This window comes from Melopsittacus undulatus, chromosome 2 (assembly GCF_012275295.1).
Source record: "Melopsittacus undulatus isolate bMelUnd1 chromosome 2, bMelUnd1.mat.Z, whole genome shotgun sequence".
Taxonomy (NCBI): domain Eukaryota; kingdom Metazoa; phylum Chordata; class Aves; order Psittaciformes; family Psittaculidae; genus Melopsittacus; species Melopsittacus undulatus.
In genome coordinates, this window is record NC_047528.1 from 20,491,194 (window position 1) to 20,518,263 (window position 27,070).

Sequence of the window (27,070 nt, forward strand, 5' to 3'; positions counted from 1 at the left end):
TAGTGAGTGTGTGTCTACTTTATTTTGACCTCAGAGCGTTAGCAGAATGAGTTAGATGAAAATCACTCATCAGAATGATAAGCAAAAGACTGACAACAAAAAACATATGAGAAAACAAAAATTAAAAGGGATACATTAAAATTACCTTTTCATTTCACATTCAGGATTATGATTTTGGGATTAAAATATCCACATTTTTTAACCTTTTTGTCTTTTCTCATACTTCTGAATAAATCACATTTCTTTAATGACCTACCATGAAAGTTCTCATCATCCTAAGTGCTCTATGTACTACCACTTTGTAAACAAAACCAGAATAAAATCTTCTGCCAGAAAACAAATTCCTTGCAACAGCATGTGCAGACATTATGCTGCTAAATCATGCAGTAGTTATTCTCAAAACCTCATTGTTTTGAGTTTTTTTTCCTAGTAATTCCTGAATTGAAACATTTAACAACTTGTTTCTGAGAACATCTAAACACACCTTGCAATGGAAAAATAGCTGAAAGCATGCTCATATGTGCAGCTAACGCGAGTATTCTCAGTGCCATGGCCCAAATGACATCCAAGGTTGTCTTTCTCAGAACAGGGAACAGAACTCTGTAATTTTTACCCTCCCACTTTTCTACATACAAGTTGCCATAGTCCTTGTGAGCTGTGAGGGGCTGCCCAGTTACCCCAAGCACTCATCCTCTAGCACCACGCTGCCTGCAGACACTTGCACTGCTCTGGACACTATACTGCGAGATCTCCTGGTTGGCAGCAGTATGAGGCTGTAGACACCGTCAATGTCACACATGGTACTGGCTTACTGGCATATGAGAATATGGTAAAATTTCATGTATGGAGTGATTGCAGAGACTAGGTGATTTAAAAGGAGGAATTACAGATTGCTATATTTGTGAGCAATATGTGTCATGCTGGATACTTGGTGGAGGGATGAGTACAGACCAGCTGCTGTGACAAACCTTTCTAGGATCACCCAAAAGCATTATATGAATTTACAGGTACGTGCATTACAACAATTTTCAAACTGTGGCATATGAAAAAGCCATAAGAGCCTAACAGTTACAATCCCAGAGCCAGGAAACATGTTTGGCGTTAGTGGGGACTTGGTCTTACCTGTTACAATAAAGCTGACATTTCTTTCTGATTTTCCCACTTTATTGGATGCCACACAGCTGTAGATTCCAGAAGATTTGGTTTCAGCTACAATGAGAGTGCTAGCAGTCTGTGAAAGAAAGAAGAGGTTTAGCTCTCACTGGCTCAGGAATTCAGTTAAATCTTCCTTTCTCTTTTTCTTAAGTCACCCTTGACAGTCCCGTGATTCACTCTCTCTCTCCATTTGCTCAGTGATGGCACCACTATTTAAAGACTATTTAAGGGACATGTCACCATATATAGTTTTGGGAACTGTGGAAGAATAACAGGAAACAAGCTCCTTGGGTAACCCTTATATTATCAGAGCCATCATAACCAAAAATCCTTGAATGTATCTTTCAGATTGATTTATCTGTTGTTGCTGATGCAGTGATAAGCTACAAAACATGGAGCATGACAAAATGTAGTATACCCAAGGAGATAAAGAGCCTGTAGGAGAGCCAGAGAGCAAAGGGAATAGGTGAGGCATGCCTCAGGCACTTGGAAAATGCTGGGAAAAGAAGAATCTCTGTTTGGCACTGTAAGTCTGATTTCTCTTTCGTTTTCTCATATACGTGTAGGGTGACAAAAGACGGGCAGAAAAGATGTTTACTCATCCTTTTTCAGACTATTTCCTCTTCTTGGATTTACCATTTCTATTATTAAATAATAATCTGTCTGTTTTCTTTACACTGTATTCTGTCACCAACTTAAGAGGTTCAGCATACTAAATATTTTCACAAAGTCATATGACTTGCAAGCTAACACCTTGGAAGCCCAGGGACCAACAACACCTGGTGTGCCTTTATTAAAATGAAAACCATTGTAATAATAGAAGTTATACCTTCGTGATGATGGAAAATTATGGTCTAATTGCTTGGCATTAAGTCAAAAAAGAAAGTTGTGCAAAAATAACTGAGGTGTCATTCTGATATGGAGTGGAGACATGGGACATGCATGTGGAGCTCAGAAGTGGGATGTACTTTCAGGTAAAGCCAGTAGCTTCATTTTCTGTCTTTCTATTTCCATTCTACTTCTCCTGTAAAACATGCTTTGGCTGGAGTTACAGACAGAGCTGGGACAGTGACGAAAGCAAACTTTATGACCGCAGGATCCTGTTGTTTGGAATGACTTGGCTTTTTTAAAAACCTTCAAAATCATTTTTTGTGCAATTGATACATTCTTTTAAGTCTGTCTGATTGCTGGATTCCAGAGACAAGAACAAGAGGGTGAGTCAGTAAGAAATAAGAATCAGTTATCTGCATTTCTACATAAACAATGGTTCAACATTTGCACTGCTTCTGTGTCTCCTAGTCAGACTTTATGGCTGTCCCCAGACTCCTTGTTGAACTCCCAGATAATATAGATCTTCTGGTTTCCCTAAACATTCTTTAGTAGAAAGAGTCTATTACTTTTCCTATTACATGAGCAAACACAGTGGAGTCAGGACACTTGATTTTGGCTTTTTGTTTTAGAAAACCTCCCTATGGCAAATTCAAGACTACAAGCGATGCTACCTTCACCTGTACCCTGTTAAGGTGTCTGAATGGTCAGCTACTTCTCTGCTAACAGACTGTATCTCATTCCTAGCTAGAATTTTTCTAGCCTGCTTTTTTGGGTCTTCTGTGAGATGAAAGAATGTCTGTAATACCAGATAGATAATTACAGCCCTTAAGAATAATCATTCTGTTTTGCTAAATTCAGTAGGTTGACCTCTACATATTCCTAATTATAAAGCATGGGTCGAGTCCTGTCTATATTTTATCATTCCCTTTGAATTCCTTCCAGGTTTTAAACATAACTTTGTAAAGTGTGGACACAGGGCCCAGCACCAGGATTCCTGCAGCCATTTTATCAACACTAACTCAGAACAGAAGGAAGTCCCAAAACATCTGCCGGAGGGCTAATGTGGGTGGTTAAACACTACTTCTGCCATCCCAGACTTTCCACTACAAAATTAGCCTTTTCCTTTGCCCAGGAAGGAATAGTGGCCTAAAATGCACAGTGAAGGACAATGAAATTCTTAACTCTCTGACTTCTATTTGTTCTATTATACTCAGAACCAGAGCATCACTAAGCCTGAAAAATACAAGTCAGTTATTCCTGCCACAATTATTCCAATGGTTTGAAAAGGTTTTGGTAGTATCAAAATCTATTTGTCATTATCAGGTATTAGTCTTTAATGAAAAATTGTGCATCTTTTTTTTTTTTTTTTTAGAAACTAATGTGTGAAGATCACAGATCACAGAATCCCAAGGGTTGGAAGGGACCTCGAAAGATCATCTGGTCCAACCCCCCTGTAAGAGCAGGGTAACCTAGAGTACATCACACAGGAACTTCTCCAGGCGGGCCTTGAATATCTCCAACGTAGGAGACTCCACAACCCCCCTGAACAACCTGTTCCAGTGCTCTGTCACTCTTACAGTAAAGAAGTTCTTCCTGATGTTAATGTGGAACCTCCTATGCTCCAGTTTACACCCATTGTCCCTTGTCCTACCACTGGATATGACTGAAAAAAACCTAGCTCCATTATCCTGTTTGAGTTTTACTGCTCCAGCCCACTTACTTTTGTTAGACTGCGGATGTAGACTTATAGAACCATAGAATATTTTGGGCTGGAAAGGACATTAAGATCATCCAGTTAAAACCCCCTGGCATAGGCAGGGACAGCATGCACTAGACCAGGTTGTTCAAAGACCCATCCAGCCCGGCCTTGAACACTTCCAGGTATAGGGCATCCACACCTTCCCTGGGCAACCTGTGCCAGTGCCTCACCACCCTCATAGTAAAGAACTTCTTCCTTATATCTAACTTAAATCTCCCTTGTTTAAGTCTGAACCCCTTGCCCTTTGTCCTATCACTACAGTGTCTGATGAAGAGTCCCTTGCCAGCATCCCTGTAGGCCCCCTTCAGATACTGGAAGGCTGCTGTGAGGTCTCCATGCAGCCTTCTCTTCTCCAGGCTGAACAGCCCCAACTTTCTCAGCCTGTCTTCATATGAGAGGTGCTCCAGTCCCCTGATCATCCTCGTGGTCCTCCTCTGGACTTGTTCTAACAGTTCTATGTCCTTTTTATGTTGAGGACACCAGAACTGCACACAATACTCCAAGTGAGGTCTCACAAGAGCAGAGTAGAGGGGCAGGATCACCTCCTTTGATCTGCTGGTCATGTTCCTTTTGATGCAGCCCAGAATACAGTTGGCTTTCTGGGCTGTAAGCGCACACTGCAGCTGGCTCATGTTCATTTTCTCATGGACCAACACCCCCAGGTCCTTCTCTGCAGGGCTGCTCTGAATCTCTTCTTTGCCCAACCTGTAGCTGTGCCTGGGATTGTTCTGACCCAGATATAGGACCTTGCACTTTGCATTGTTGAACTTCATGAGGCTGGCATTGGTCCACAGCTCAAGCATGTTTAGTTACGCTAAAGCAGTATGAATGCAGTTACTGACCAGAGTGCTTACAGCTTATTCCTTTTTTGTTTTGGTTATTAAATAGCTCTACAGAACATAACTCAGCACTAAAATTCAGTGACTTAAACTTAGCTTTTTCCCAGTGTTGTTTTGGTTTTGACCAACTCACACTGTCCCAACTACTCCTCAAGCATGAGCCAAGGATCATTTCTAACAGGCAACTTCCATGCAGCCAATGTCTTTGGAAGGCAAGGGAGATAAATGTTATGAACACAGGCCTTAGTGCCAGAGAGAAGTAATTGGTAGATTTAATTAACTAAGGCAGAGAAATCCACAGAGTCTAGGAAAAAGCAAGACTGGCTTTGCAACAGAATATTTTAGAAGACAACGTCTCTGCATAAATCTTGTACTTTATAAGTTAGTCATAAGGATAAGATAACATCTCTTTAAACAGTTTGTGAGCCCTCCAGTGGTGCACTCTGTGTTCTGCATTGTGGATGCCATCCAAAACCCACCAGAGAAGCAGTGTACAAAACTAAGCCTGGCATGTTGTTCTTTATTGAACAGTTATGGCTGTTTAAGATTAGTCAGTGCTGCACCATTTCTCTATACAGCTATTGCTGAAAAAGGAGTGAGAGAAAAAATTCTTGCAGCCTTGTGTTGTCTGGCTTTGCAACAGAGAGTTTCAGGCTCTGGATTTGCAGCAGTGTTATATACAGAAAGTCTCCATCCAGTCATCATGATCAGCAGAACAGGGCAAACCCTTTCTGGCATGCTTGGCATCTTGAGCATCATCTGTTAGCAAACCCTATTTACCACCAAAGTTTTGATCTTTTATTTCTCCTTTCTTCATTCATCATCTCAGCTGAAGCACTACACTACAGGCTCATCCCAAAGTCAGGGGCTAGGGAAGTAAATCCCATACTGCTGCTGCTTCTGCCAGCAAATAAAAGAAGCATAAAGCAGAAATCCTGAGAAATGGAAAAGGGACAAACAGATTTGTTCATGGTGGGAAAATATGAGGAAAAAACTGGGAGAAAAACAACGCAAAGCAAGCAATGGGCATGATCATGGTGAGTGGAGATAGGCTGGTCTTTCCCCTGGAGGGTCTGCTTAAATTTCGCTTGTCTCAAAGTAGCTTAGAGGATTCCCACCACTCCAGCTGATGCCAGAGAAGCAAGAGGAGTTTTCAGAAAATGGCTGACAACTCGATTCTTGCCTGACTCCTTGAAGGTCTCTGCAGACACTGATGTAAACATGCTCCTTTCAGAGATTGCTATCCTGACTTCTTGAAATATCCTGCGCATTTAAATAACAAAACACTGTCCTTTCAATGTTGACCAGGTCAGCAGAAGTCTGCCAAATGTTGTGGAGTCCCTCCTAGTTATGCTTTTAAGATGTATTTGTTAAAAAAACAAACAAAACAAACAAAAATCAAGCAAACAAAATCCAAAATAAACACAAGAAAAAAAAAACCAAAACCCAAAACCAACCAACCAAACAAAAAAACCCAAACAAACCCCACAAAAACAACCCAGAATGAAAAGATTTGCTCTCCTCACACTCTTGGATTTATTTTTGGCTAAAGGAATACATTTAGGAAGACCCACACAGAAATACTGGCAGCATACCATTGGGTTGGTTCTGCTGACTCATGAGGAAATCACACTACAGACTGTTATGCCATGCTATCCCCTGCCCTCCTCCCAGGGCCATTGGTAGAGTGAGGCAGTGCTCGATTCCTGCACTGAGGGAGGCCATTGCTTTCAGGAGCTGCAGCTCGGCAGAGGCAGGTGCCAAGTTCTGCTGGTTTTAATCTCACCAAAGTCTTGGCCCAGTGAGCAGCTCCCAGGGATCGGCTCAGAAGTGTTAACAGCAATTCTGGTAGCACTTACGAAGGCCCCAGGAGAAGTACAACGTGCTGAAAAGAGACAAGCTACGCTTCCACTGCTATCTTTAGCCTGGTTTCCTAGGAAGATGACACTGTCTGTTCATCTGAGGGCCAGCCCATCTATCTGTCTGCTGCTATCCTGTCCTCTCCCACGCGCCCGGTAGTTTTTGAACCCATTGCCCAATTTCAACCAAAATTGACAGACAACTCAAAGCTCATAAGACCTTATGCGTTTCATGAAAACCATCTGTTGGGTAGAGGAGAAGGATCAAAATGAGTGTTACATAGTGAGCTCAACAGCTTCCTCTTCTGCTTTGGGTTCCAGATGGCAAATCAGCACAGATGTACTGGCCAGACAGCTGGCATGTGTAGGGACTGGGAACAGACACAACACATGCTTCTTTGTCTCATTGGTAACAAGGGGATGTGGAAAAGAGCTAGAGGTCTAGTAACTGGCATAGAAGATGCAGGAGAGACGGACCCATCTTATTTTGCATGGTCAAACATTTTAATGAACACTGGTCATGCTAAGAATAATATTCATCAGTATTAACCCTGAGTTATATGCATAGCAGTTAGCTTTAGCTGTGAACACTTTAACAGCTGAAGGACAGGAGAGTGTTTGTGACCTGTTTACATGATAAGTCTAAGAACAGTGCATTTTGTAGGAAGTCACTGAAATGTCCAACAAACTCAGAATGAAAATTCTGGGTGGGGGAATCAAATAATGTCAAGAGTTGTCTTATGATTGAGTATGTTACAAAGTTCTTCCATTATACCACTCAAGTTTCTCAGTGTTCATTCAGAGAGGCTTCAACGGAAACATCACTAAAACACTGTTGTCACGGTTTCTCTGTAACCAGAAGAATAAAGTAGCACAGGCTTCCTGCATTACTTTAACCATACAGACACTGGGTTTAAGATTCTTCCAACTTTACAAATATACTTGTAGCTACCTTGATAATCACAGACAAACAAACATTCAATCAACCTACCGCAGAGAAAAGCCAAGCTGGAGGCACTCAGATGTTGCATATACAGGAAACTGGCACAATATCTTTAAGAAAGGTGAAAACAGCTACCTTGACTGCTGAAAGAAACCTTCTGACCATTCCTTGTTCATCTCTTCCCTTGATTACAATAATCTCATCCTGTGGTCACCCCCATTTCTCTTTTCATGCTAACCCAAATGTGCAACTTTTTGAGTTTCTTCATCCATTTCCTACTGCTTTGTCTCCTACATCTTTGTTGTTTCCATTGAGCTTTGAGATTGTTTTTACCATGCTTGCTATGCTCGGATGTGGAAGTGGGGTAGACGCTCTGTTTAGATAGCAGGACTCCATTGATGTGGAAGTGCCTCAGTTCATAGCTGTTTGCAGCAGCAGAACTGCTCACAGTAGCAGTCCATCAGAACCAGACATTTGTGATGACATGCTGCATTCAATGAGCTCAGTGCTATTAACAGCCTTACAATATCCCAGCAGATGAGGAAGGTTTTGTCTGAACTGTGTCCCTTTCAGTTTGCTCTGGGAGACCAAGAATGACTCTTGGACTGCAAAAAGTGAAAAGCCTATAGACTTCCATGGGAAAAAAAAAAAATCCTGGATGCTCTAAAGCAGCTGTGTGTGTGTGCACAAATCATGCAACTCACAGCCTGGCCAGGAACCTGAGCATTTTCTGCTTACAATAGCAATCCAGCTGTGCTTGAAAAGCTATGGAAGAGCAGCAGAAATTAAGAAACCTTAGAAAAGCTGTGAAAAAGCTGAGCAAAGAGATTGCTTCATTAACCTCCCCCTCCCTGTAGGGACCAGGAGGAATAAAATAATGCAAGGTAGACCTTTCTTAGTTGAATTAAACAGCATGAAGACAAGAAATACCAAAGAAAACCACTAAGTTTTACTGCAAAACTTTCCATGTAACACATGCAGAGATCATTCCTTGGTTCATTTCTGGGCACATTTTTTTAAAAAGGACTGCTTGCCAAAGATTTCAAACCAAACCTGCAGTTCTGCTGCAAGGACCCATTATCAGCATCTTTGCTGTTGACTGGAAGTTGCTTTGACATTTCAGCCATTCCTCTTCTGCTGTCTCCAAAATGCATGGCACACAAGAAGAATGAGATCTGTTGTTAGAGAGCTCCTGCACCCTGTGAGCAGGTAGGACTTCGCCCACAGCATGGCAAGATGCATCCCTGAAAATAACTGGTTCTTACAATCTTTAGCTCATCATTCCCCCTTTGGAATAGAAAGCATCTTCCTGTGCCTGAAATTATTTCCCTTTCCTCCTTCAAATCCCTCTTTATGTCTCACTTTTCATGTGCTTTCCTATGATAGTCTTCTCTAGGAAGCTGATTGCTCCCATCTTTGTCTGCATCTTTAAGCACATAGAGGTGGCAAGCTGTGGTACCTTCTAAATGATGTAACAGCAGGAGAAAATGCAGTCCCAGGCCTGATTCCTGGCTGCACACAAGTCCTATTTATTCTGTGGTGTATGAAAGGGCCCTAACATGAGAATAATTGCAACTTATGCTTGTTTTCATATGCAGGAGACTAGAGGTTGTAAGGGAAGGAGACTTCTATCCCCAGTGCCCTTAGAATTATAAAAAGCATTTCAGTGTCCTTAGAAATGACAAGCCTAGAATAAGGTAGGCTTTAAAATACATAATCCCTCCAGCCATTACTACCACAAACCAAACCAGCCTGTGAAAAAAAGATGTGGCAGTGGCATGGCATCCATTGTGTATCTTCACCTGAGCTCCTATGTAGTTTACAACCACAACAAATCAGTCTTATGTCTCACCCAGGTAACTGCAGGTTAATCTAGGGCATACTTTAATAAAACATCTTGATTTTAAGATTTTAACTGATGGACAATCCTCCATAGACCTTGGCAAGTTAATCTCTCCCACATTAGACACCAATAGACTACAGGCCTACTCATCCTTCAGAAGTGCCTGCATCTCCCCATGTCCCATAAGGGGATGCTTGATTTGTACTAGACAGTTAACATTTAGATGGTTAATAACATGAGAATGAATCTCACCTTGCTCTCTCTGACTGAGATGTCTCTTAAACTTTGTCTCTCTAATCTGATCCATTTGGCCCTTTAAATTTTTTATTGCAAGAAAAGACCTGGTCATCTAATAATCTAGGACCACATCTGCGAATGAACTCTCTAATGAGAGTAAATTGTTTAATTCTCATAGGAAAAACAACAGGAAATTGTGTAATGTCACAAATGAAGCAAAGATGTCCTGGAACCATGCCTCTGTGCTTCTGAGGTGCCCCTAGATGCTACAAACCAACTCTATGGTCAATCCCACCGACTGATACACTCTCTTGGCATGTTTCTTACCTTACCATGACTGTTTGCAGAATAAGTACATCTCAGCAGATAAATACCAAGTTTGAAAGTTATTTGTACATATGCAACTCTTCAAATCTAAACAATATAAAACCACTGGCTTCTTCAGTATTACCTCATAGCATTTTGCAGTGTTTTTTCAACACATGCTGTCACACAAAAACGTTATCTGCTCCTAAGGATCATACCTTATTTTTGCCCTCTATTACAGCTGTCCTCTCAGTGATGCTCTGGATCCTGTTTCCTATATTGCTGCCAGCTTTCAGGATGAAAGATCCTTCAGTATAAGAGCAAAAGCCATGCCTGAAGACAACAAAACATGGAAATTTTATTGATTTGGTGATCGAGAAAAATGTTCAACACATAAGATGAAACAATTCTTCTGGAAACAGTGATCAGTGAGGGAAACTGCAGGTGTGGTGTTGACCAGGAAAGTATACTTCTCATTAAATCCTGTGGTTTGTAGCCTGACAATTGTATCTGCTTCCACAGCTCCTCCTTGAATAATACCTCTCGCCATTTAGCCGACTGTGGACTGGGAGGTCAGAATTTACAGTCGGAGTCCAATTACAGGACTGTGAGAGACCAACATCCCATTTCCAGTGCTCCAGAGCAGTTGTCATGGTTGAAGTGTGGCTTCAAACATGAGCTCATGCTATTTTCAGCCTTAAATTCAAGACAAGTTATATTTATTTTGAGAACCATTCTATAATGGATGCTGTTTCACTATGTGCAGGTTGTTTTTGTTATCATGAAAAATGATGCAAGTTCTCATTTCTGTGTGTTTTCTTTAGTTTAGTTTACAAAAATGTCAAAATATCCATACTGAGGGTCAGTGATTACAAGGCACAGTATAAATAACTATAATCCTCAGATTAGGAAAACAAAGTTAAACAAAACTATATGTAGTTGTCAAAGAGATTTAAATGTTCATTTAATCTGGGGGAGGGGAGAAATCAACGCCATGTTAATGAATGCAAATCTCAGGGAAAAAAAAGTCTTTGCCTTATGCAACAAATTGGCTTGTAATCAGAACATTCAGGTGTGGTCATGGTAGAGCTAATTTGTTTCTCAAAGCCTAATGTGGTACACACATGGAAATAAACACATTGGAATGCTTCTTAAATGCTGTCTGTCCCTATTGCTGTTTGAGGATATCTAGTTTTGCTTTTCATCCAAAATTTAGTTGCTGCTTGTTCAACTCCAGCTTCATCAGTAGAGCTTAACCCTTCAGCAGGGTCAGGCTCTTTCAAATATAACACGGTCCTTTGATCTTCCATGGATTTGAAAGATAACGACTGTAGTATCTGTAATCAAATAGTTCTGACATGTATATCAGTTGTTTGGAGAAAAGACCTTTAAAGCCCAGTGACTGGATAACAGCATGTGATGCAATCACAATCAAAGAATGAGGTTCATTTCCCTTTAGCTAACTGTGCAATTTGCTTAAACTTTGTATTGTTTATAATATCAATGGTACAGTAACTTTATATGCTTGTTTTTAATTGTGTAACTTTGCATCACACTGGACAGTGTCTTAGCAGACATTACAGCTTAAAGAAATTATGATATGTAAACTAACTTGGGCAGTGATCAGATATATGATTGTCTGCCCAAATTTCTTAATGTGCACTGTGGGGCTCAGTGAGCTGAAAAAGCCGAAAACCAGGAGCAAGTCATTGTCATTCAGGCACAGAAAGAACACAGGGAGCAATAGCATGGAAGAAAGCCCTATCTGCACAACCACTTCTTCCAGACTCTTGGTTTAAAAGCCAGCTTCTGAGATACGATTTTTGAGGCCATGGTAGATGACAGACAGCTGTGTTAAGGTAGTTGATGCATTCAAATTGGAAAAGAAAGTGGTTAAAAATTATTCAGAAAGGTAGATGCTATTTGCTTTGCACATTTAATGCTTTAAGAAGTCTGGTTCTGTAACAAGACTAGAACACAGAAGACATGATAATGCTGGTAAGCTGATAACATTTCCATGCCATAGTAGGTATCAGAACTTATTTCATAATGCCCATACAGGCACAAAGGCAGCATCAAAGGCACATCTCTGTCATTGGATATTTGGGCAACCTCTGTACAGGAAGACAGAGATCCCAAATCTCATTTCACCCATACAAAAATGAATTTTATTTTTTTTCCTTTTTCCACAGAATGAATTTATGTTTCTTTGTTACAATGCTGAAAAAAAATTGCTCTTTACTACAAAATACTTTACAGAGACACATATTTTGGTTCCAGATGGAAAGAAGGACAGAGATTTTCTCAATAATGTATATTCAGAAACTGCTTGTGCATCTCTGACAGGCAATCTCCCTTCTTGCAGTTCTGGAGCCTCCAGGCTTAGTTATTATTATACTTGTCCTCATAATTCCTTGAACAAAACTGTATATATTTAGGTTGCAATGTCTTAGGGATGAGGACAGTGTTAGGTCTTTGTTGATGCTTAGCACAATGAGATGATGATTACTCGTTAATACCATAACACAAACCACCAACATAATTACAATAACATCACGATAACAAGAAAAACACACGTAAAACTCTAGTGAAATATTAGCCCTGGAGGTACGTACATGAATCCTACTGATTTCACATACTATACTATCTCCAAGCTTCCAATTACAATGTTAATGCAATTACAGTAGAAAATCAAATACCCTTTATAGCTGTTGTCCATGGTTTTAATGAAAAAGGAGACACAATCAACAGCCCACAGTAAACAGCAGGAGATGTGAGCACAGCCATATGCGCCACTTTGACTCCACAGCCTGCTGGATCAGCAAACATTTACAAATCAGCTGCAGCACGACTGCCAGGCAAACTCTAGGACAAGACTCAGACTCATCCCTTTAGATACAGAACCAGATGCTTTCTCTCCTCATATGCCAAATGCTCTCTCTTTAACCTCAAACACATTAAGAGAGCTTAGGACAAGCATACAAGCCACCTCCAGTCTCCTGAGCTGGTTGTTAGGTTAGTACTCAGTCACCCTGCCTCTTGCTGCTGACAGTGATGCCACCTGAAGTCACTGCTTAAGACAGCAGCATCAGGTAGAGGTGGGTAGGGAACAAATGGGACTAATTAATACTTCTATCTCAGCTTCTAACAATAGGCATTTTATAACAGAAAGAGAAAAGGCTCTCCTGAACTTAGAAGCAGTCATCAAACCAAATGTTTGTGTTAACTACAGATACTTGGAAAGAGAGAAAAATGAAAATATAAAAATTTGCTCTGGCTGGGACCAAAATACACAGTCATCTTCCCGCTAATCCAATTGATGTTTCATGGCGTGTGTCCTCAGATAACATCAACTATGTATTTTTCTGCTTTGTGAAGAATTTGCAAGTTACTCCAGCTACCTACTCAGGACCCTATTTGTACCAAGAATTGCCTGTGTTTGCAGTGAAGTCTCACTGAATAACTGAATCTTACTCCAGGTATCTCCAGAGCATGTGAATTCCTGAAATGTTTTGTTGTGGGATGAGCCTCATTACTTTGCATCTTCAGGAAAGCTTACAGCAGGGTTACTGCCAGGTTAATGAAAAAGCACACAGTGTGCACAGAGATTGATAAACAAGCTGATATCTGCCAGCACATTTCTAAGCACTTCTTACATGTTTCCCTGCAGATCCATTCACTTCCCTACTTCGTGAGTGTAACTGTGTAAGTGTAGAGACCCTATATAACAGATGATAATGGACAGGGGCAGGGGGATGTAGAAATGTATGATTCCAAGCCTTATGCAACCTCAGAACAAAGTGATCAGGCTCTGCTGTCTTAGTGGAGCGCTGGGAGAAGCAGAATAACCATGTTTCTCCCCCTCAAGTAGTTTTTCCATGTGCCTGCATGCGTGCTCGCATGCGCGTTTGCCTGTGTGCACGCACACACACACCCGCATGCACAGGCACGCTTCGTCCTTTGTGTCCAGAGCCTGAGAAATAGGCTATTCCTTTGTAAAAACAGAAGCTGTTAATTCTCCTGCGGGTTTCCAGGGCGGAAGCAGGGGTGAGGGCAGCTCTGCGGGTGCTGGGCAAGCTGGCAGCATACACTGCCTGCCCTGCCCTGCTGCCTGCAGTGCAGGCTGAGCTCCACCAGCAGACCTGCTTGCCACCCTTAGCTTTGGGAATTTACACTTCTCTGGAAGGCCGGGGAGTGGTTTATGCAACCAGAATAAGCTCAGCTTTATAAGAGGTCTGTGATGTGAAGAGCTGGCACCGGCAGGGGCCCTAGAGAAGCGGCCTGGGGGAGGGGAACCAGCCTGCTTCTCAAGAATACATCAAGCACTTGAGGAAGCAGAGTGTGCCATGTTTGAAGATGCAAAGATAATCACAGTGCTGGGAACCGTCTTGTGTAGCGGAGGAAGCCAAACAACAAGAGGAAAGCAGCATATGCTCCTGATTTCGCACAGGAAGCTAGCAGCACCTCCTGCCAAAGTGAGATAAGAAAACTCCCATGGCCTATTCTGGACAAGGCCGTGGTTATCAACCTTAGCTTCACACTGTCCTCACTCTGCTCTGCAGCCCGCTCCCTTTCCTAATGAGTTTCAGGGCCCTCACCTCTATTAGCATACAGCATGCCAAGCACAATAGTGTGGTGTATTTATAACTATAGATGGGGAAAAGTTTCCAGGGTAAGAGTGTACTTCATGTCATGTTGATATATTTCACTGAAACCAAGCTACAGACCAGCTCCAAGCTAAAGTCCTGCCTATGAAACTACTGGTCTCAGAAGAAAAGCTATTTTGTTGTCACCCCAGTGACTTACAGTGGAGCATACTAGCTGAGGTAAGGGATTTGTCTAATTATTCACAGGATGTATTTGACCCTCTGTGTGACAGACAGGCGTAAGTGAAAGCCCTAGATCCAGCTTATCCAGACACATCTTCTTCCCCATCCTGGAGAAATTCTGCAGTTTAAGTAGTACAGTGACAAATACGAATGGAAGACTCTTAATCCCCATATCAATTGGAAAAATACTCATCTTCTGTCTCCTCATCTTCCCAGATCCTTGCTCCAAAACCCTCTTATGTGATGCCAGAGGCCGTTGAAATCTTTCCCTCGTGTAACATCCCATTCAATTCTCTAAGCATTCCTCTTGGCAAAGCCACTGGCAACTTCAATCACACTGTTGTTTACTGAGGTAGTATTTGGCAATTACATCAGTACTAGGAGCAACAGGAAGCCATCCTGTCACTGTCAGTGACCATTTTTGAGCATAATTAATGGCAGGCATGATATTTTTCTCAGCATCTACCCTTTTTTTTGGGCAGCAATCAATTCCTAGCAGCATCAGGGCAATGTTATTATAAACTCACATTGGGCTGACTCACATCTTTCAAGAGGCAACGGTGACGACACTAACTTTAAGACAGGAACTCTGGAAATTCCTGGAATTGTAAAGAACATATAGGAACTGTTTTCCACTTGGAAGTTATCAAAAGAATCAGAATGACATGGGCTTTGCCTGCTCCACACCTTAGCACACAGCAACCTGTGATTGATAGCAAGGGGCTTGTTTAGCCACGTGTCTTGGGGTATATTGATTTGATTTGAGGCAGGAAACAGAGAGGGAAAATAGTAGCAGAGACATGTACAGGTTGTGAAACGTGCTTTATAGGGGTGGAGAGGGAGAACGTGTGCTGGCCCTCCGCCAGTGTGCTCCATGGCTGTGGATGTGATCCTATGATTCTAAGGAGCTATGGTCCAATTTCCTGCTATAGATCAAAAATAATCAATGCTGGGCCTACTGTATTCAGTAGAAAAGCTGCAGCCAGCTGGGATTTCATCCTAAACACCTTCACTGATACCCAAGTTAGTAGGGCTAGGAGGAAATCTACAAATAGTAGGAGCTGGATGTATTTTACTCTGTATATTGTAGTTTGTTTATTTATATTTATTTAGGAGCTTAGCAAGGAATGCTAAACAAGAAATCCTAGTGAAAGCAGTGCAGATTCCTCCTTTGCACATCTCATTTGCCTCTCTGCTCTCACTGGCACTTGTCCCTACTGCCGTGTCAACACTTGCCCACCAAGAGGAGATGAGATGTCACCTGCCCATCTCACTTCAGATACCCTCATGAGACTTGGACAGCAGCAACTCTCCATCGCCACTCCTTAGCCCTTGTCCCTAGTGCAGGATCAGCTTATGACCACAGATACTATTAGCCATGTTGAGAAGTCACACACTGATGAGCTTCAGGGTGGCTGGAGGATTTCTCAGTGGCCTCCTGGCATTAGGTTGGGTTGGGGTCCTGGTGCACTGCTCACTTTCCAGAATGAGGACTGAGTTGTCTTCTGTTTTGTGGAATGCTCTGTGTCCCAATTGAGAGGGATACTTAGAGGGAAAGCTCATTCTCAGGAGAAGATTCCTAATGTCCTGAACACTCCATACTCTTGGTGAGCATCTTTGAAAACAGTAGGGTATATGGCATTCACAGCTTTGCTGCATATTGCATTGGCTTTATGGGAAAAGAAAATGTTTGATAGCTGCACACTGCCTTTCTTTCTGTTATCTACATGTAACCAGATAAATGGGTAGTGTTTCCCCTACAGACTCATCCTTTCCAAATGTTATAGCCTGCCCTGAACTATTCCACTATGCTACTACAGAAAGTTGATTTATCTTAAGTATCTCAAAAGAAGGAGTATGATCAACAGCAGTCTTACCTAATCACCTTTCAACCCTTCATCATCCCACGCTCACATTTCTACAGAGGAAAATAAACACTTCTACATCTGCACACCAGCTATTTACAACAAAATGCAAATGCCTGATGCTTATGGTCATCAAAACACACGTTTTGCTTCCAACATCTTTGCCAGTACTTGATAGCTCTGGCCATTAGGGAACATAAGAGCATTTGAAAGTAATTTTTAAGGTGTTTGCACATCCTGAGGTGACTTGACATTTTCGCAACTTGAGTTTCTTATCAGATAATCATATTTTGCTCCTTGACCTTCAATTTCCAGCTTCACACTGCTTACTACTCTTCATGGATGCAGAATACCATCACATTTTAGCCAATCCTTCCTTCTTTTCTGCTTCCTTTCCCTCCTTTGCTGGACTGCCATCACTCTCATCTCCCATGCAGTCACTGTGACTCAGCCTCTACTTCTCTGTGTGAAAATGACAACCATGTCCTCCATAGAGGAGCTGGATGTTGGCTGGAACTACAGAATTATCACTCAGAGCATGAGATTTCCACAAGCACCTAGTACTTATTTCAGGAGAAAAAAGTGTTTGAATAGTCCATAATACTGAAAGAAGATGTGTTTTCTGATATGGTTGAGTAGTAAGAAACCTAAACTACTAAAGTAGTAAGAAAGACCATGAAGACTCCATATACAATGTCCACTCTTGTACTCCATTTATTTCCAACCAAACTCCGAGATACTGTTCAGACCCTTCTGGCGTAAGTTATTTTCCACACACAAATCACTTCTAATAGCTTACATGGCTTGTAGACATAACCTCACCTCAACTTCCAAGATCCAGATATCCCCAACATCTTCTTTCTCATAATGCCAAAATTTGCTTCCTTTCCCTTGCTTTCCTGACTGGATCCTTTTGTCTTTTGTATCTAAAAAGGAGTAACTCTTGACTAATCTGTTTACACAATCCTTAATGCTCCCTGTCTTGTTGACAAGCAGGAAGCACAAGTAACAAACACCCTTTCCATTTTCCAGTGACCAGCAGAGGAGATGAAAGAGCTATTGCTGCACAGAGGTTGTATTTTTCAAAATTACTTGTTTTCAGCTTCACTGCAAGTAGAGGTCTGAGAGCAGCTCTGGGCTGACTGGAGTGAGGGGCTGGAAGTGCAGGCAGAAAACAAGGAAAGGATGAAAAAGAATGGAGGGAAACATTTTTTAAGGAGAGACGGGAATTGATTAGAGGGAAAACAGGAAGAGAAAATACTGACAGACGTGGATATAAGACCAAGGATCCATCTATCCCATATCCTGTCTCAACAATGACCATAAGCAGATGGTTGGGGATGAGTAAGAGCAGGACTAACTTCAGATACTTCCTCCTAATACTCCCCCAGTCACCAATTACTATGAGCTCAGGAACTTCCCACAATGGAGGCCGTTTCTACACTTCAGTGGATTTCCAAGGCTTTGTGCAGACTTTCCAACCCCCCCAAAGTCCTCTGGCAAGGAGTTTCACAGATCTGCTATCCACTGCATGAAGAGCCACCTCCTTCTTATGTTCCAAAGTATGTTCCTCCTAGCTTTATTTAATAGGCCCTACTTCTTGAACTGGAAAAGATATACATAACTGAACCTCAGACATATGCCCCCTTCACAAGTCTGTAGATCTCTACCATGTAGCCCCCAAGTCACCTCTTTTTTGGGTCTGAGAGCCTTGACCTCCTTCTTCACTCTTCCCTCACACATTCCTCTCATTCCTTGACATTCCTTTGATCCTTTTTGTTGCCCCTGCTGGTGTGCCTCCCAGTTTGGCTGCGTCCTTTGAGATGAAAGGATCAGAAATGCTCATAGTATAAAAGATGTTGGTAATTTATGGATTTATTGGAGTTATCATTATGTTCTCTTATTTTGTTCTTTATGTCTTTCCTAGGAATTCCTAACACTTAATTTGGTTTTAGAGCTTCTTCTGACTGTGATCACTTTCACAAACCACAACACTCAGACCCTCTTTGTTGTAATAATGATCAGCTAACAGCCTTTTTACACTTCAATTTTACATGTGAAAGCAGGATTGTTTTTTCCTATGCCCATCATGCACATTTATCTTCCATGAATTTCATCTGCCACTTTATCACTCAGATACCCAGATTCACATAGTTCTGCATTTCTTCTCAATCAGCCCTCATTCTTACAAATCTGAATAACTTTGTATCATCAGCAAACTCTGTCACGTCCTTACCACCTTTACTAGGTTATTTCTGAACATGTTGACAAGTACAGACCCCAGCACCAGCTCCTGAAAAACTTCACTAGCTGCCTCTCCTTGCTGCAAGAACTGGCTGTTCCCTCTTAGCCTCTGTTTTCTGGTTTTTAACTTAATATATTTTTCTGTGCGTGATCTTACCCCATACGCCGTGTCTGTTCAAAGCCTTCTGCAAAGGCTTTTTGAAAGGCGTACACTTAAAAGGGAAAAGGATGCTAACTAAAGTTTGTATATTTTTGTAAAAGGTGTACTCGATCCAGTAATAGTTCTCCATTCATAATCACTCCTAAGCACACACAGAGTTTGACCTGGTGCCTTCCTTTGGCCGAGAGGTTTCTGGCTGCAGGCTGGGACGTCCCACTGGCTTGGACACTGCCAGCGTGCAGGACCTCTCTCACGACGTGCAGTCCCCATGTACAGCCTGTCACATGTTTTATTTTCTATGGGCTGGGCCACAGGGAGTAAAAGATCAAGCAAAAACGTCCCACAGTCTGAATGTCCCTCATGTGTTCTTCCTTGAGACTGGGGGTCAGGCTGTCCGGAGTAAAGGTCCGGAGTAAAGCCAAGGGACCACACTGTGAAGGCAACAAGAGGGGGGAAAAAAAGAACTGGGAAAAAAAAAAAGGGATGGGGAGTGGAAAAAAATAGGGGAGTGAGATAAAATAATAATCAAGTCATTAACAGCTTGAAGAACGAATTCATCAGTGCATTATCCTGACAACACACAAGGCAAACTGCATGTAGTGTATAGCATGTGTTTGTCAGACTTATTCATCCATACATATATGCCACATCTGATTCATATGGCATTTTGTTAGTAAAATAATAAAACATATATATCATAAAAACCTGAAACACTGACTGAGGACCAGGACACAGCCCTACGAGCTGTTTTCAGAGGATAGAAGGTGGAAATGCAGAATGAGATGCCTCGGCACATTGCAGATCAGATGGTATTTCACTCTTTCTTTTGGCTTCACATTCTCTGCAGGTCTGTGCTGCTGCAATGTACACTCATGTCTGCTCCTCTGCATATTTTGAAAGATATGTGAAAAACACAAGGGCTGATTTTTAGTTATGCTAATCTATTTCCCCAACCATAGCAAAATTAAGGAGTAGTTAGTGTATTTTTTTGGATTTACCCATTTTAAGTATCTTTACATTGCAAGATTGGTGCAAGATTTTCGTGTAGTAGAACATGGAAGGCATGTGCTGGAAGCCACAAAGGCCACCAGCCAGATCCTCAGCCAGTGTGAATTTAGAGCTGAGGATCTGGCCACATGTCAAATTAAACAAAAGCATTTTTGAACTACCTGTTTATTAATGGCATCTGACCTACTTTTACCAGCTCTACAGACTCAGACTTCCCCTTCCTGAAAATGGAAGATGGCATGGGGAACAAAAACAGTTGCTGTGGACAAACTAATAGGCATCAATATTTGCAGACATCCAACAATTAAATTTGGGTGGTTCAGTACATTTCTAATTAAGTACAATTAACATTTGTTCTTTACTTGTTCATTTTACATACCTCACTGATGTTCCAAATCCGGTTTCCCCTGATAATCTATCCAAGCACATCCTAATGATTCTGCCTTTCAATCCCTTATTAATACACTGACATAAACAATGCAGAAATGCAATTAGACTGCTGTGCACACATGGCCTCGCTCTCCTTTCACTGAAGCTGGTGGAAGTCTTGCCATACACTTTCATTCCAACAGTTTCAGTCTTTCTATATCTCAGCAGAAGTCTCCAGGAAAGCCTCTAGTTTTCACCTCTTGGAGATCAACAATATGTTCCTCTTCCTCCCTCTGTATTGCTGGTGAACTATTTCTATTGAAAATAATTCATGTGACCTTACCTTTACACTGTAGACAAGCTCAAAAGGAGATAATATTCCCTTCTTATCACTCTGTGTTAAATCAGTAGTGATTTCAATGAGGACCCAAACAGCAGGGCACTGTGATTTCCTAGGTTTAGCTCTTTGGCAGCCATATCAGTTTAGGCATTGCTGCACAGCACCTGGTTCCTGCTGCCTGCTTCTATCCTCAGTTTCATACATTCAGCCCTTCATTCTCAGTCCAATCCTTTGGGTGGATTTACACCAAGAGGACTTCATATTCTGATGCAATAAGGGGAGAGAATCAGTTTTTCAAAATTTTACATTTTAAAAAGATGTACCAGTTTTTCCAATGACTTTGTTTTCATAGACATCTCCACAATACTGTTAGGTTTCCTTCTCCCTCATGCACACATACACACACAGAGAAAAAAACAAAAGCCAAAAAATGCAGACTGATGTGATGGGAGGTTTGTAAGATAATAATTTGATATGCAGTTTGGGGCTAAACAAACCTGATTGATAGCTCAAAGAAAGAGGGAGGCAGCAAGGTGATGGGACAGCGTTGCATCTGTTTGCGGTTTCTGAAGGGCCGATTGGCCAAACCTTGGGCAGAGCATGACAAAGATCTCTCTGAAACTGGCCACATGCAAATGTCCACAGAAAGAAACTGCTCCCAAATGACATCATACCACTGCTGAAGAAAACAGTGCTTCCACTGAGCAGTATCAGTATCCCACATGCCTTTCTTGGCAATCTCTGCCAGACCAGTTTAAGATAAGCACAAATCTGCTGAAGAGATTCAGGTCAAGAACCATCAGCATCAAGCACGTTCCTAGTGTGCAGACGCTCGTTCTGCAGCCTCAGAGCTGATCAGTTTTAGGTGGAGCCCAGCCTGGCTGTCTCCAGAGACCTTCAGCAAGCCCTGCCGCTGCTGCCCCTTTGCACGCCTCCACTGACAACCTAGACTGAGCCAAAATAAGGCAAGAGGAAACCACTCAAGGGTGGTAGGGAAGAAGACAAGGAGGCTGATGGACAGTGTAGGACAAGTGTCCCACACGCTGTCTTCTGCTATATCCATTGAGCAGCTGAGGACTGCCTGGCTTAGGAATTTGTGTGTCTGCTACAGCAGTGGAAGCCGGAATAAGATAGCACTTGAAAAGAAGTTTCCCAGTCACTTAGGAAGGATTAATTTTTCGTTTTTTAAATTGCATTTTATTTTAACTCTTATTACATCTTCTACTGTCTTTTGCCTGTCATCTCCAAATTTACTAGCTCTGCAAAAGCTTTAAAAATCACAAGAACATAACTTTTTGCCTGAGTTTTTCTTGATTCTTCTGTGTTGCCTTGGTGAACATTTCTATGTTGGGGTGAACATCAGAAGATCATCTTTCCACTTATCCATCTAGTTAGCTAGCTGGCTGACAGAAGGTAGCAAAGTCATTTTAAGAGAAAATAAAGAACAGGAAATTTTAATGAGGTTGGTCTGTCCGCATTCCAAAAGTCCATTTGTTGAACAGGGTTGGGGTTTTTTTTTTGTTTGGTTGGTTTTTTGTTTGTTTTGTTTGTCTGTTTTTTTTTTTTTTAATTTGCTACCAGGAAACTATGGTAACTGTTTAATTTGGCTGGCTTTCTATTCCTGGCTTGAATGAAGTACAGAGAAGAGTTATGCAGATCGATTTATGAAGATAAAACACATAACATTAAAATATATCTGCATTTTATTTAAAAGCAATGGAATCCTTTCAAGGTATTTTTAGATTTTTGAAACAGAAACTGTTTGGAACAGAAATTGAAAGAAACAGACAGATAATCTAATAGCTTCTATTAGGGAGCCCATAGGCAACTGTCCTTTAAAAAGAAAACCACCTAATTTTTGCACTAAGTGTCATAGTACTCCAGTGATGTGAAGTTAAGCACGCATATAAACCTTGGAGCAAACAGATCTGTGCCCTGCAAGGTCTTTGCAGCAGCAGCATTGTTTTACTCAGAGTGCACAGCATGTCCCATGGCATGGGACTCAGACTTGAGGAGAATCCCTACTGCCATACACTGAATGACGGTAACCTGTGGGGGTTTATCAACTTAAGGTACAAGGCACAGAAATAGGTACTACTCAAACAAAACTGAAGTAACATTTTAGCCTTGGAAACCTAATGCTGAGCAGGTAAACCCAAAGAAATGCTGTAATGGCAGAATAAGGCACTTTTTTTCCTCTGTTGCACAAAGCACACACAACTTAAATCTGTTTTTCAGGCAAACCTCCCCTCACACAAAGGGGAAAAAGTATAGTGAAATAAGAGGGATTAAAGAGTTCTCAATTTCTTCAGGGGGAACACCTTAAGTGGCACAGATATCAGCCTGAGCAAAGTGTGCCGGCGAGCTAGTCCACTCTGCTCCCTTCCCAGAGCCAGAGACAAAATGCAGTTGTTCAGGTACTACTGCCTTTCTTTGATAGTTAATTGTCACCATATTATTCAGGAGTCACTCCACTCCTCCTAAGCAAAGCAATAAAAATGGTGTTCTCCAGACTATTTCTTCAATGAGCATTTAAAGGAGAAGGAAGGGGAGGGGGTTAAAGAGAATTGTCACAGAACAATTATGAAGGCAATTTGGAAGCAAGTCTGGAAACAACCTTGTAACAGAGCCAATAGCGGATTCAAGTGGTTACATTTCTCCTTTGATCACCTGCTCAAACACACTTCTAATTAGCATTTAATTGAGTCTACAGTTTAGCACATTATTAAACACCTGCTTGTGGATATTAATTTCTATTGCTGATGACACGCACTCCTATGCTGTAGTGCAGATCTGTGCTTGTTAACAGAAGGGAAGATTTGACAATGGACAAGCACCGCCCCATCTCCCAAAGAATGACCACCAGTTTGAGCAGTGGTGCACTGTGATTTCCACCCAGAGTATGTGCAGATGTATAAACACTTGACAGAAGTTAATAGATTGAAAATTTTCACATACACATTTCACAGGGTTTCTCTAATTAAAAGATGTTGCTGTTTCTTTTGTCTTACACCTTGCAACCATAAGCAAAGTCAAATTAATACTCAGAATTTTGCAACTCATCCCTCGAAGGCCATATAACAGATAGTGGAAATGCAGCCCTCACCTGTCCTCAAAATGAAGAATTTCAGGTTATACCTATGCCAGCAAAAGGAGAGATTGCTAGTGCCACCTCTTGGTGAGAAGGGCACAGAAAGCCATCATTAGCATAATACCAAAGCAAGTCATAATTAGAAAAACTGTGTGCTCCTAGGAAGCGCTGACCACTCTCTTCCTGATTACAAAGCACTTACAAACACCCTTAATTTGAAATGAGATATTTGTCCTATTTAATTGAATGAAGTGTCTTATGACCCTGCAGTTAAGCATAAGCTTAAATGTGTGGCTGGACTGGCACTAAAACCCAGTTCCATGAAAGAGTTAAAGAAGGTAACTCCTATGTAAAGGAATTATCTTCAACTCAAAATGAGAAAATGCTGATTCCTAAACTTCTGTTAGGTTTAAGTATCTTCATTGTGCTGTGATCCAAATACCTTCCATGTTTGAACCCTTCAATAGTAGCTTAATGCCATTGTGGAGGTTTAGTGTTAATCATTAGGATTGTGTCAGATTTCATGATGGAGGAAGAGCTTTGGATAAATGAGTTCAACACACAAACTTGTAATAGTAAAAAATTGAGTTCAAAAGAAAGCTTAAATATAAAAGAGGATTAGTTAAGCACCACATCAACATCACATAAGCTTGTATGGCACCGTTTATATTTTACACTATTGAAATATCATCTGGAGAATGCTGAACACATTTGGCTTGCTGAGCTGAATCTGTGAGTCAATGTATCAGAAAACATATTTGACCTTCATAATGGAAAAAGTCCTTAAGACTAGTTCTGTTGAATTTCAAAAGATGCCACACAGTGGAATCACTGTGCATGGAGGAAAGCATGGAGAAAAGCATGGAAATCTCCCTCATGAGAAAGTGTGTGAACTTTGCAAGACATTGTCTGCAATGCTTCCCTCAAAAATTAGAAAGCGATTATCGCCTCTGGACATTACATGCATGAATGGTAGTGAACTGTAAACAAACCTAAATAGCAATTCAAAGTAACAACTCTGCCCTCCATTTTCAAATAATGATGCAGAAAAAAATGTATTGTGCCTACATGTTTACTAAAAACTATAATTAAAAGCACACAAACTCTACTAACCAAGCAATGGTCAAGGCAAGACATATTTTTGTGGAAAAAATAAATATTTAAATGTAATAGTAAGGGAAAACATGCCAAATAGAAGCAAGGAAGTTGCCTTACCTTGTTCTAGAATGATTTTGTCTGCAGGGATACCACATCCACTTAATTTTAGGTTGAGGAATACCATACACGGTGCATGTCAGCACTTGCTTGCTGCCCAGTAAATACAGATTGGGATCAGGGAATGATGACACGGCATTTTCATATATCTGGGGTTTCACTGCAAAGGATAAAAATTAGAAAACAATTGAAACCAGCTCATGTCCAATGTATTACATGATCATTAAAATACTACATTCCTGTAGGGTGAATAATAAGAAAAATCCCTAAGAACACAAAGAAAACCAGCAAGCCTAAGTCAAGTCAGATGAGTGGTTAGTAACACATTTAAGTCATCAGGAACAAGTATGTGACCATGGAAGACAGAAACCCTTCTAATGAAAACCAGCATCTGTTTTCTGATTCCAAGATGGGTCTGTCACCCTCCATATGGGGCTTGGATTTGAGTCCATGAATGTCAGTAAGAAAACACTTAATGACCTTAAATGTGCAAGGTAAAAGTTCTAGTTCAATGTTTGGGAGAAGAGTGAGAACATGCTGTAAACTTACCATTTACTGTAAGAGTGACTGTAAGATTCTTAGACAAATTCCACTGCCTTATGCTCAATATTATAGTGTAGTTTCCAGCATCTTCCTCAGCAACATCCTTTATGATTAATGAATAGTCTTTAACCATGTATCGGGCACATTTTTCTGCAGCAAGTAGCCCATCTTTTAACCTGTTTAATAGAATTCCAGAAATCAAAATTTTGAAAAAATAATGTAGCTTAAACTGCCTGCAGTATTTCGTTTCACACTTCTCAATTTTGGGGCAACAACTGAATATACAGCCTGAGATTCTGTTTGCCAGAGGCTTGTCATTCCCTTGCAAATAAGACTGGTATTCTCCAAACTGCTTTATAAGTATCATTATTCTCTATATAAAATTTATAAAGATCTGACAGGGCTCTGTAGTACTTGAGAGTTGCTGAAAATTGCAGCTCTATCTCTGAAGATCCCAATTTTCCATGCTCGTGACGCCATTTAGTCTAGAAGACAACCATTTTGGCTAAGAGTCATTCAGACAAAAAAAAAGTTGCATCATCCAGCACTGACCATTTCTCTGTGACCTCAGAATACATCCTGGGACAAAGTATTACAGTAGCCTAAGCACAGCTGTGATTTTAGGAAGAGGAAGAGTAAGTAGATTAGATAAGCACTAAAGAATCAGATATCCTCCTATCAAGCGAATGTTTTTAAAGATAACAGAAAATCAGCATAGAAAATACTGTCTCTCACACACAGATTCCTGAAGAAACACAACACTTTTCTTCGAAGTCTAAAATACAGCATAAACTGCATTTCAGTAGGCTGCATGATCTATAAAGGTTGTCATGATGTGAGTAGAGGAGTGCAACTGTGTTTCACTACAATGGACTTGTTTAAAAGATTCCCAGGTTTTAGTAAGTATTTACAGAAAACCTCCAGTCAGTAAAAGAGCACTAAAAATTTGGTCTAAGTATTATGAATGTAGGCACTTCACTGCATCTGTATTTTACAGAACCATGGAATAGCTGAGGCTGAAAGAGCCCCTGGAGGTCACCTAGTCCAATCTACTGTTCAAAGCAAGGTCAGACAGTTGGCCAAGACCATTTTCAGTCTGGTTTTTTAGTATCTCCAAGGATGGAGACTCCACAGCCTCTCTGGACTACTTGTTCCAGTGTTTGACCAATCTCACTGTAATAAATAAATAGATAAATAAAAATTCTTGTTTAAATATTTTTTTTTCATATTTCAGAAGTTCTGGATCTCTATGTGTAGTCAACAGCCCAACCATTAAGGAAACTCAAAATACTGTATAAATGGCTAGCATCAGCTCTACTTTTGTCCCTTAAATTTTCCATGTGGATCTATAAATGTAAAGGTTCTGTAAAACAAAACGTTTGGAGCAAAAGTAATTCCCAGCTGTGAGTAACATGAACTCTCACTGTTCATGTGTCTATGGTTTGTTTTCTTAATCAGTCTTGTCATAGACCCTTTGTTAAAGTGCAATGAATTGAGCCAGAACTACTGGTGTTTAAAATTATTTAAACAAAACAACAACAACAAAAAAAACCTCTCAGCACTTGAGATCATGAATAGATAACATTGTTTCATATAAAAGTGGTTTGGATTAATATAAAAAACTGTTCAAAAGA

At 40.9% G+C, this 27,070-nt stretch overlaps 1 protein-coding gene across 2 annotated transcripts in view; it reads right to left on the minus strand.

Annotated features, from left to right (window-relative positions):
* Positions 1-27,070, minus strand: part of FLT1 (fms related receptor tyrosine kinase 1) — a 111,893-nt gene that overhangs the window by 51,025 nt on the left and 33,798 nt on the right. For both annotated transcript variants that reach the window (XM_005149776.3, XM_031049524.2), the window contains exons 9-12: positions 25,443-25,612; positions 24,894-25,053; positions 9,991-10,105; positions 1,123-1,231 (exon numbers count right to left, since the gene is read on the minus strand). In XM_005149776.3, coding sequence (XP_005149833.2) covers positions 1,123-1,231; positions 9,991-10,105; positions 24,894-25,053; positions 25,443-25,612 — 554 coding nt within the window. The remainder of the gene's footprint in view (positions 1-1,122; positions 1,232-9,990; positions 10,106-24,893; positions 25,054-25,442; positions 25,613-27,070) is intronic.